The sequence below is a fragment of the Miscanthus floridulus genome, chromosome 8 (genome assembly GCF_019320115.1).
Source record: "Miscanthus floridulus cultivar M001 chromosome 8, ASM1932011v1, whole genome shotgun sequence".
In the NCBI taxonomy this organism is placed as follows: Eukaryota; Viridiplantae; Streptophyta; class Magnoliopsida; order Poales; family Poaceae; genus Miscanthus; species Miscanthus floridulus.
Window position 1 is genome coordinate 201128678 of NC_089587.1, and position 12571 is coordinate 201141248.

General features: G+C 48.1%; 1 protein-coding gene across 1 annotated transcript; it reads right to left on the reverse strand.

The window, feature by feature from the left end:
• Positions 1 to 1548: 1548 nt before the first annotated feature.
• LOC136474578 (scarecrow-like protein 21) lies at positions 1549 to 4183 on the reverse strand. Its single transcript, XM_066472143.1, has one exon. The coding sequence runs from the start codon at positions 3724 to 3726 to the stop codon at positions 1828 to 1830; it is 1899 nt and encodes a 632-aa protein (XP_066328240.1). The 5' UTR covers positions 3727 to 4183; the 3' UTR covers positions 1549 to 1827.
• Positions 4184 to 12571: the final 8388 nt, after the last annotated feature.

Genomic DNA, 12571 nt, shown 5'->3' on the forward strand with positions numbered 1-12571 from the left:
TCTAAATGTTAAAATTCAAAACTACAAAGTTGTAGATCTCACTGAGAGCTATAACTTTCATGTAAAAAGTATCTTCATTTGACAACATACAGAAACGATATATTTTTTCTAATACGACAAGTACTAGTACGTGGTTATTATACTCCTGAAATTTTATATTATTTTTTGAGTATCTTAACGTCCTCAAATAAAAAACGTGAAACTATAAAGTTGTATATCTCATCAAGAGCTACAATTTTCATATAAATTACATCTTAATCCGATGTCGTATCAAAGAGTTATGATTTTTCAAAGATTTGGTCTTGTCTCGCCACTCCCGGTGGCGCGACAGAACAATATTATCAAACGTGACAGCGTTTTTCACGTCGAAAACGCCGTCTAACGTGGCGAATATTGTCGTGCCATTGCATGTGACGCAACAACGTTATTTGGTCACACCAGCGACGCTCGCGTGACAAAAATTGTTAGATCCGCAAAAAAAATTAGAAGCGATTATTATTAAAATATTAAATAAAAAAAGATTAAAAATAAAACGCGACGGTTGAGGGCTTGATGCGGCTGACCGCGATAGGAGAGAGATATGAGATCTGACGATGAGGCTGTTCGGTTGGACGTATAGGATCGTAAATTATAAATTAAAATAATATTTTTCTTTCGCAACGAATCAATCAAATCAGTAATGCACCGTCGTTTACGAACGAACGAACGGGTCTGGGTACGACCTTAGGCCTTGTTTAGTTTACATCAAAATTCCAAGTTTTTTCACTCTCTCTCCATCACATCAATTTTTGGACGCTTGCATGGAGTATTAAATATAGATAAAAAAAATAACTAATTACACAGTTTAGTTGGAAATCACGAGATGAATCTTTTGAGCTTAGTTGGTCCACGATTGGACAATATTTACCAAATAAGACGAAAGTGCTACTATTCATCGGGTTGAAAAAATCTTCAATCTAAACAAGGCCTTAGTTGAAAGAGAAATTCAAATAGTCCGACAAGATATGAGGGGACTTGTCACCGAAAGCGCCCATACCATGGGCCTGCGTGTCAGGAAACCACAGGTCACGGGAAACGGTCGCAGTGAGGGGCTGGGCCCATTGCAACACATATTTGCCACCGGTTTATTAGCACCTGAACTGCTAGTACAGTACAGCAACTCAGCGTTGAGAGCAAAGGATGTAACACGCGATAAATCCCATTCAATCAGCGTCAGCAGTGATGTTACCTACATATTTACGTTTACAAGGAAACAAAGGTATCCCGTAGTTGGGCTTGTTTGGCTTATAATCTATGGCTGAAAGTACTATTGGCTGATTTGGTGTGAGAAAAAAATATTATTCGTTGACTGATAAATCATGATTTATAAGCTAAACACGACTCAGTGAGCAGCCTGTATAAGCATGTGAGAGCGCCTGAAGGAAAGCGAGCGCCCGAGACGCGATTGCCAGGCTCTGTTGCCGGGCGCGCTACAGGCGCGAGACCGAAGGGAGGTTGAGTAGATGTTTAACAGAAAACAACACCAGCAAGGCAACAAGTAGCCACGTATCCAAATCGAGCCCACAGGAGATAGTCGGATAGCAACCACGAATGATGCAACCAATTACTACTACAATATCCAGCTACCAGTGGCCGTAAAGAAAACCAATTACTACTACTACAATATTCAACTACCAGTGGCCGTAAAGAATTTAAGGAGATTATTACAACTGCTAGGCATTCTTGGATGCACAACGGCTGTTCCTAAGGTACTCTGATGGATCGGTGGCGGTAACAATGCTGTAACCGGGAGCTGATGAGCTCATCACCAGGCGTGCTACGCTACGGCTAACGCCAGGCGGATGCGACGGTGACCACGCGCCCCATCCACCCGACCCCGAGCCGGCCGCTGTCCAGCTTCACGTCGAACCCCGGACGTAGCAGTGCCCTGACGCGGTCGGCGACGCCCTGCCCGATCGCCACGGGCCGCAGCCCCGCCATGCCGAACCGGGCGCGCCACTTGCCGAACACCTCGCACCGCTCCACCCGGTCGGGCCCCTCCCGCGCCACGGCGTTGGCCGCCTTGTTCGCCAGGGCCGTCTCGGCACGGGCCCTCTGCGCGCTGTCGCGGGCCAAGGTCGCGTCCAGCGACTCCAGCACCGCGCCGTAGTGCGCGCACGCGTCGGCGAACCGCGCCGCCAGAGGCGCCGTGTTGGCGTTGAGCTCCTGCTCCACGAGCGTCACCACGCGCGGGCATAGCGCGCGCACGCCGCGGAGGAGCTCGTCGCGCGGGTTCGCCGGGGACACGCTCTCGTCCGGGACGCGCGAGAGAACGAACGCCAGGTTCACCACCAGCGCCTCCGCTCCTGGCTCGCACCCGAGCCTCGACGCCTCGATCTCTCCAGCAACGCAGCTGACTGCTTTGAACCGGAACTCCAGCCCGGCCTGCTGGGCGTGCCTCTTGAGCCGCTGCTCCGTGGCCCCGAGCGCCGGCGTTAGAGCCGGCGTGAACGGCGACGTGGGGTCGGCGACGGCCGTGACCTTGAGACATGTGCCGGCCACGCGGCGGCTGGAGAGGGCTTGGATGAGGGCGATATGCTGCGCGACGCTAACGTCGAAGTCGATCAGGTGGATGACGCGCTGGTCGGCCACGGCGTCGAGGATGGCGAGGTTGGCGCCGTGGAGGGCGAGGCCGAAGCAGGGGGAGACGTCGTGCAGCAGCTGGCACGCCGCACGCTGCTCGGCACCGCATAGGCCCGCGAGGTGTTGAGACGCGGGTGGTCGTCCGATGCGGGAGGACAGGGCGGACGCCATCATGGCCACCAGCCTCTGTTCCGCGTCCCCACGCGGGTTCGCGGCAACCTTCAGGACCGCGAGGTGAGCGGCCGCGGCTGCGTGGTTGCCGTCGACGATGGCGGCGGCGGCCTCGGACAGCAGCTGGCGCGACGAGGCTGTCGAGGTCGGCGGCGAGCTGGACGCTGCCGACGAAACCGTGGACGACGAGGAGTTGGACGGAGACCTTGACATGGCGGCAGGCGCGGTGCTGTGGTTGCTGGGAAGAGACGTCAAAGGCGCGGCGGTGATGGAATTGAGCTCCTGTATCGTGTCCCCCCACGCAGAGCTGGTGACCGTGGAGCCGCATGCACTCCCCGCCGCCTCTGCCTCGCCATCGTCGTCGTCGTCGCCGAGTAGGTGCTTCTCCAGCTCCTGTAACAACACCAGCTCTCTGGCCGCCGAGCGACCCGCAGCCGGCACCCTGGCCACGGCCTGCGGAGGCGCGGACGGCGCGGCCACCATCTGCCGCTGCAACAGCGGCTGCACATGCGACGGCCGCGTCTCCATGTGCGACGCGGTGGTGAGCGACGACAGCGTCGACGACGGCTGCGGCGAGAGCCCGGCAAAGCCCGATGAAGGCGGCCTGGAGGGACCCGAGGCCCGAGAGGCGGAGGCCCCCGCCAGCACGGACCCGATGTCGATCGGCGGGTGCTCGATCTGCGACTGCGCCGCGACGCGCTGCCTCACCTCGCGGAGGTACAGCGCCTGCTGCCACCTCTCCACCTCGCCAAGGCTCCTCTTAAGCACCCCGCCGCTCGCCACGGCCGCAACGTCCTGTCGCGTCGGCAGTAGCTGCTGCTGCGGCGGCGGGGGTTGCCTCTTCACCGTCGGCGCCTGCGCGACCGATCCGGCGCCGTAGGCGTAGGCGTACCCGCGGCGAGGGTCGCACCACGGCGCGCCAGCGGGGTCCATGCCGCCGGCGAAGCCCAGAGCAAAGCAAGAGCTGCGGAGACGCCGCACGGGAGCAGGCAGGCAGGGTCGCAGGGTAAGCGCGAGAGAAGGATGACAAGAGGGATGGGACGAATCTACCGTAGCGAAAACCCAGCCGTGCACATTCAATTCCTTGCTCCGCTAATAAAGCGCCTGCCTTTCGCAGCCCACCCTCGGTATACTTTCCCCGGTGCGAACCAGAGCGGCCGACTCTTGCTTTGCTTTGCTTGGGATCCGACGCCAACGCCGGTGCGGCAGTAACGAGTGACGCTGACGGCGTGGGGCTGCTGCGCCTGTGGTTGGGGTTGGGGGAATCGACCGATCGGTGGGTCTGGGGGCGACCTTGGACGAGGAGGAAGAGGAATCGAATCGTCGAGGTCGACGGGGTCATCAGTCCGTGTTTGGGCCAGGTTTTGATGCGAAAATACGCTAGGCGATGGTGAGCTGAGGCTGCCGGTTACGCATGTAAGCAATGACGAGGTGCGTTTCATCTCAAGGGAAAAAATGACGAGGACGTGCAGGTGAAATGGACTTGTGAGGTGATGAGGTGGCGGTGGAGGGATGGGGAAACGGGGAGCGAGAGAGAGACGTCGCGTCAAAGCTATGATCCTCGTCGGGACGCCCCCGTCTCTACGGGCGCCCACAGACCTGCCGGCTGCCGGCTGCCGGCTGCCGGTGCTCTGAAGTCCGAACACCACGCCACCGGCTAAGAGCATCTAGTTCCCTAAATCTCTTTCCGATCCTTAGTTTTAGTAAAATGGAAAGAAAAAACACTTTCCAACAACTTCTAATCCATCATCTAATCTTTTAGCACTTGAAAATAACTCCCCCAACCTACATAAGAAGATTATCAAATTAACCTTAGAGCATCTACGAGAGTATCAAAAAAATTCTTCCTAAAATCCTTGACTTTTCCAAGTTCTAAAAAAACAACAAAGGAGGGTCTCTCCAATAATTTCTAAAAAATAACTCCTAAAACATAAAAAAACTAGACAAACGTTGCAAACAGGTCCTTCTTCTTCCTATAGAGTCTGGACCATGGCAGCCATGGCCGCAGGGCTGCTGCGCAGTGGTTTCTTCGGGGTCGCGGGGGTGGCTCTGGCTGGGGATGGGGCGGCGGCTCCGGCCAGTTTACCGGCGACGGTGGTGTGCGGCACCTGCGCTGGGGCTCTCGTGAGCCTGCGACCAAGGCCGGGCTCGGTGCCACGCGTGTAAAGACAAGGGGCAGCGGCGGCGGCGGCTTCAGGTGAGAGTGGCGGCCGGTGGCGCGACGCTGGTGAGGCGCTAGGGCGGCAGTGGTGGAGGTATTGCTAGTGTCCACGACAGTTCAGCAGACAAGTATGTCCCCCTATGTGGCCACTAGCAACACACAAGTATGTTCCGCATGGGGCCATGCTATTGTGCCGTTCGGCTGGTCATGTTGTCGCTGGTTCCAGCTTGTTTTAGCTTATTCTCTCTCACATAATACTATTTATTCATCCAAAACCATCCGTTTTTACTGTAGCGCGGACCAGCCGGACGAGGTGATGGATATGTGCTTAATTGTGATGCTTGAAATGGACTTCAATTCCAAAGATCCGAAAGGACTATAGTATTTCTTAAGGGAAAATACATTGGTTTTTCTCATGAATGATCTCATACACCCAGTGTCTTATAATTAACCACAAAATGATTGAACAACCAACAAATACAGTAATATGTTGTCTTTTAAGTTGTCTTATAGTAATTCAATTATCCTTAATTTATGCAATTAATAAAGAAAGTTTATGATTTGCATGTCAACATTGAATCGTACTTATCTAATAGTTCTAAATTTTTGTTCATAAGGGGTTTGCTTTGCAAAAACTCCACCGCGCTTTCTCTCATCTTTCTCTCTCTCCTCCATATCATAAAAAAATCATAACGGCTGCTATTAGCAAATTTTGAGTGACGGTCTGTGCACTCAGTTGGCATTCTCTAGGTCCGCTTTTGAGTCTAATTACTTGTTTACTTCTACTAAATATCACTCACTGGTCACTTTCACTTCAAGTAGGAAGAATTAAAGAGGTGGTAGAACGATAATTTGGTCAATGCAAAATATTATTCTTTTGGGGAGTTAATCTCTCTGGAGGTTGCTTGTTGTGTTGGATGTATCGGACTTAGGTAGAAAAAAGAACTTTCCTTCCAACTACCTTTCAGACCGTCTCCCCTTCTAATTCCTCGAGTGCCATTCCACGTAATACATTTGTTTCTGTTTACATGTAAAAAGATATCTTTTTTTCTCTCACCGCTATGTTTTACAAAATAACGTGTTGTTTTCACGTAATCAGCTAAGATTCATAAGCTATATTTTGGAGGGGAAAGCGTATCGAGCATAGTATATAAGCATCTTTTGTTCATTAAGTCGAATCCAAAGGGCTCTAGAATATTAATTGGTACGTTGTGAATGTCATTGTCCACGTGTTCTCTACAACGACGGCTAGTGCATGGACGATTGGATGGCAATGTTCTCATCCGATGCTTTGGCACACCACTTGTATATAATATATAATATGCGTTTGAAATAACAATGGACACATTTCTTGGGTGTTACAACTAATTAAGGGTATATTTGGATAACATGCACTGGTTGTTAGTCTAACTAAAGCTTAGATCAAAGTTTGATGGCTAAAGTTTAGAAGATTTAAATCGAGTCTTATGTTGTTCGGATACATGGACTACTAGAGAAACTAATAATTCGTTACTTTAAACTAAAAAGATTGTCCACCCTTTTTTCCACCCATTTGTATTGTATAGGACTAAACTTTAATCCAGTGATCCAAACAGACTCTAACTAATGTTACTTCTAATGTCAAGCTTACGTTTCTTGGGAGTATCACTGGTTTATAGAAGAATCCAAACACACTAACTAATTCTCTTGCATCCATGCGCGGTGATTTATATTGACATCATTGCTGACCTATATTTGACATATTAAATTAATATGTTCACTATTCTCACCATTCTCAGTAGAAACTTCAGACCAGTCTACACTCGTCTAATGTGGATTTAGGTCGTGTATCCATACGTAATTATCTAACACATGAGAGAGTTGGTCTCTCTTTATAAATTTATGAAGCAATCTCATATGTCATGAATTTGCGGCAGACATCCATTGCTAATTTTTTTTCCCGGAAAAACTAGCGACGAGTGAATCACTAATCAGTAGTTTGGGTCATTTTGTCCTCTCCTCGGAGACTAATGTTGGACAAGCCCTAGGTCATCTGAACTTTCCCCACACAAGGCATGTCGTTGCATGCTCTCTCTCTCTCTCTCTCTCTCTCTCTCTCTCTCTCTCTCTCTCTCTCTCTCTCTCTCTCTCTCTCTCTCTCTCTTATATTACTACGTAAACCGCCAATGACTTATGGGTCCCTATATTATTGGACCTGGATCGAGAACGGCGTGTATTTCTTTGACAACAAGAACGGCAGTGGATGATAGTGGTCAATGCATCCCATTCTGTGGCACCGGCCCGGTGGCCCCACCTCGATGGCGCATGCTGGGTCCCTGCATCCCTCGCTGGCTAGCTCCTGCCGGCTGGCTTTGTTGCTTGTCGTATTCGGTTTTCGTTTTGCCATTGTCCCTTCCCTCGTTGGCGCTACCACCTTTTTTTTTTTTTGCATTTTGGCCCTTTTTAATAAAAATTACATTTAACCCCCTAAACGACGTAAACTGATCTTTAGACCCTGAGGGTCGGCGCCGTTGCCTATGACGTCAAGGTAACACGTCTCGACGTCGTAGGACTTGGCACCGAGATGCCTGGTCGGGCAAAACAGGGCATCCAAGTGACGCTGACGTGGCAGGTAGTTTGACGCCACGGTCTCCGACGCCGAGGTCGGAGCCACAAATCTTGGCGCCGACCTCGGAGCCATGGGTCTCGACACCGACCTCGGAGCCAAGATCCATGACGCCGAGCTTTGATTCAAAACCCACGCCAAGGTTGCTGTAATAGAACCGACCAATTATACGAGATTAAGTAAGGAAATCTTCCGCCGAAGCAGATAATTTAGCAAACTTAAGCCCATATAACCCGGTAGTACGTGAAACCACGAAGGATTTCAAACCAATCGACATACAAACCAAGATCGTACAAGTTTAGCAATTACCGTCACATATTACATAAAGTTCGCAATGATAGTTGGATACATCAGAGTTTAGAACATAAAGTTATTACAACCCAAGTTCAACTAAAATAGCGGAAGCAAATAGTTTTAAAGCCACACACACACTTTTGGTCCAGATACAGTGCCAGTAGGTAGTCATCTTCAACAAAAGCATCAGATGAGAGATACGGAGTGACCAATTGCCCTTGGTCCTAGTTGTCGCCCATCGCCGGGTACAAGCAGTTAATGCAATAACCGTAGTACATTTGACCATCTGCAACAATAATGGGAACAACGCCCTGAGTACGAGAAGGTACTTAGGTAGACTTACCCGTCTAAAATCAAAATAAAGCGACACCAAGGATTATGCAAGGCTTTCTTTAGTGGGCTAGCTGACTTGTTTGCGAAAAGCATAAGCTATCATGAAGAAACCATTTTAAGTACTTTGCATCATCTTTATTATGACCTACCCATCTAGGTAAGCACATGTACTATAGTAATCACTTGATTAACCAAAAATATCCAGTTACCAACTTAGATTTAGCATATCCCATACCATCTAGATAACCATTAGTGTCCCATCATAATTACTATGATGCTGTAGCTCGAGTCAAGTGCTCACTATCCAGGAGCGATGGCGATTCGAATCGATTCCTAACCAGCTGGTGATTTATTCCTCACACAAACCACACTCACCGATCAAGTGAGCTATAGATCACCAATGACACTTTCCAAGTAGCCGTGGGATAACAGTCAGGGACTGCACTACCCAGGGACCGCCCGACAGCCAGGACACACCTTGGGCTCACTCTTCGCGTCCCCATCATACCCCCTTCAGCACCAGTCTGCCAATCCGAGTTTATCTCGGCTCGAATAGTGTCACTAGCTTCGCGGTCGAAAGGTACTTTATTTGGCCAGCTAAATATGAGGCATGTGTTCAACATGACAAGAGGGACGAGCAACGATCGGTCCTTAATCGACATAAACGGAAACTAACAGCACCCCAGAACCCTATCTGGTTGCCTCCAACTTTTCCGTTCGGTCTCCAATTATCCATCACACATGGTTAATTCCAGGATATCATTCTTTCCATAGCTAAATTCTTCCAGTAACCACCTATAAATATAGGTGACCGGATATCACCGATCGCTACCGGTCTAAGCAAGGCTAAGCAGTTATTCGATCCCGACCTAACAAGGTAATAAGGTAATAAGGTAGGCAAGGATAGTAATAAATGCATCAACGGTTTCAATCAACTCCTACAACTTAATGCAACAATATATATAAACTCATATATAGGAAGAATTGCTTTTATAAAGTAGGAGACTTAGAATGCACCGGGGCTTGCCTCGCTCGAACGAACTAGGTTGATGATCCACGCACTCGGGCAAGTCCTCTCCTTGCTCCTCTTCCTCTAGCACCTCCTGTGCCTAGACTTCTTGTGGATCTATCCTGGTCTGCTCTTCCTGAACTGCTACTAGCAACTCCTCCTGCGATCCTGTATGATGCAGATGTATAAGTGCTCATGCATAGGTGCATCGGAGAGATGACATGTAATGATCATGATGCATGGAATGTAGATGAACATGTTTAACGTTATTAGACATAGTAGAAGTAAAACTCTTCTACAAGGTAGCCAACATCATCCAAGAACATGTACTACTATACTACTACAACAACCACTGTACTAACATGCCAAGTCACCATAGCAAGCTAAGATGCTTCAAAGATACACCAAAGAAAACATTATTAACTAAACATGCATTAAAGAAGATTATTTTATTTCATTTTAAACTAGGGCTACAACAACAACATATATTCCTGGTGCTCATAATAATCTGAGAAAATTATAGTAGCATAGTACTACTCTAAGTAGACTACCATAAAATTTTCATGGCATTTGGATAAGTAAAATAGCCTACACAAAAATGACAAGCTATGGCATAAATATGAGCATAAAAATACTTTGTGCTATGAAAAGTGTCAAACAATAGATTTAGTATTTTTTCTATGTTCTACATAGTAAACAATCACTGCACAAAAATTATCATACACATATTTTATACAATTTTTGCTCTCCATTAAAATAACAAAAATCATCAATTAAAGGCATTTGAACTACACTTCAATATTTCTCTACAGAACATGCATGACATATATTTTTCCTACAAAGTACATCACTAAAGGAGATTAACAAAACTAGAATCATATTTTTCTGATGTATATTCTATTTATTAGACATTTTCTAAGAAATCAACATTTATTCAATTTAAATAAAGCTACACAGAAAAGTACCACAAATTTGACATGCAATATTTTTAACAGATAGATCTAGTCACAAGAAACCTAGCAAAATTTGTTTCAACAAATTTGGAGCTATTTTGAGAAAGTTATAAATTTCTAAAGCATTTAAACAAAATCTAAAAATCATTTCTTTAATTCTTTCTGAAAATTCTGGTTCAAAACTGCTGGATCCACCCGGATCTCTACCCAGGCTTGCACCCCAGTGGCTGACAGTGGGCCCCTGGTCCCACCGGTCAATCACTAAGGCAGGGGAGGCACTCGGTCGCGGCGGTTCTCGCCGCCGGTGAACTTGCCGGCGATGAGGTCACCACCGGAGGCTTCCCCATGATAGCGCGGACCTAACGATACCTCTACCGTGGCCAGTGGAGCTTAGGAGCAAGCTCACCAGTGTCCATGGTGGTGCGGTGGCATGGCTCAACGTCGGCCGGCCAGCTCCGGCCGAGAGGTGGCGCGGGGAGTGGCTTGGGAGCTACACAGCGTTCGTGCGGTGCTCGTGCGCGAGAAAAGAGGGAGCGAGGTGGAGCGGAGAGGGGGAGTCCACGGAGCGGAGCACTTCGGCGAACTCGACCCAGCTCTGGCGAGCAATTCCTGAGGAAGGGAAGCTGACCACGGTGAACCAACGCGAGCACGGGGTGTGCGAGGTAAAGACGGAGCTGCTGGCGAGACGAAGCGGTCGACGGCGAGCGGTGGTGGCCGGGCGAGCCAACTCCGACGAGGGAGCTGGTGCGGGCGATGGCGGGTGCTTGCGCTGCTGTTGCTGCTATTCGAGCAAGAGGCAGGGGGGTTGGAGTGCGGCTGGTCGGGCATTGAAGGCAGCACGGCCGGTCGGGACGGGGTAGGTCGGTGGTTCCACGTGGCGAGTTCGCTGGCGCATGGCCGCCATGCGGTGTGCGTGCCCTAGCACGGTCGGAGTGTGGGTGCGGGCGAGTGGACGATGGGTGCAGAGGCAGGCCGGGCCAGCTTCGGCCATGGGCCAAGAAGCAAGGGCGTGGCCCAATAAGGTGAAAATGTGATTTTCCTTTTTATTTCTTCTCCAAATTCATTCAAATGAAATTTTGAACCTTTTCAAAGCAGTTTCAAACGTTGGCCCAAAAATAAAAGTTGCTCTAAAATTTATTCTCTACAACTTTGTCAAAAGGTGCAAGGTCTAATTCCCACTAGATTTTGAATTACAAAATTAAGGTCAATTTAATTTCAATACCGCATTTTGGAAGATTATTTTCAAAAGCAAAATTTGGGAGAAATTTGAATACCAACCTTGCTACAAAATGTATGTGAAACATTTCTAAGTCATTTGTACTCCCAAACAATCATGTTAAACATTATTACAAGCACAAACATGACTCAGGTTCATTTAAATAGTAATGCAACATACATGTTTCACGAGCATGTTTCATATCTATATTTCATGTCATGCTTATGAATGCATAATAATGATTATGCTCATGATTTGCAAAATGTTAATGCATGCTTAACACCGAGGTGTTACAGCCCTCCCCCTTATAAGAATCTTGTCCCGAGATTTGGAGTTACGAACCATTTGTTATAAAAATCCTTATAAGCGTTTTGTGGATATTCTCCTGTTTCCCACATCGCATCACTATCATCGTGATGACTCCACTGTATCTTATATGTTCTCACTACTTTGTTCCAAGTGACTCGATCCTTAGTGTCCAAAACTCGAACCGATTGCTCACGGTATTCCAAGTCTGATTTGAGCCGAATGCTCTGAGGTTCTATTCTCTCTTCCGGAACACGCAAGCACTTCTTCAACTGTGATACATGGAAGACTGGAAAGATCGAACCCATCGCTTCTGGTAACTGTAACTTATAAGCCACAGGACCCTTCTTCTCTATGATCTTGTATGGTCCTACAAACCTAGGAGCAAGTTTCTTCTTGATTCCAAACCGTTTCTTCTTTATTGGGGTAACCTTCAAATAGACATAGTCACCAACTTGAAATTCTAGCGGTCTCCTTCTCTTATCTGCATAACTCTTCTGGCATGACTATGCTGCTTTCATATTTTGTTGGATAATACGGACCTTTTTCTCAGCCCTATCAACAAAATCGATTCCATAAAACCTTCTCTCTCCAGGCTCAACCCAATTCAAAGGTGTCCTACATTTCCTGCCATACAATGCTTCAAATGGAGCCATCTTGATACTCTCTTGATAACTGTTGTTGTAAGCAAACTCTGCCAAAGGTAACCATGATTCCCATGAACCCTTAGATGATAACACACAAGCTCTAAGCATATCTTCAAGAACAGCAGTAACTCGCTCTGTCTGCCCATCTGTCTGTGGGTGGTAAGATGTACTATGAATCAAGCTAGTACCCAAACCTTTATGAAGATGCTCCCAAAAATGAGCGGTAAACTGTGACCCATGGTTAGACACGATAG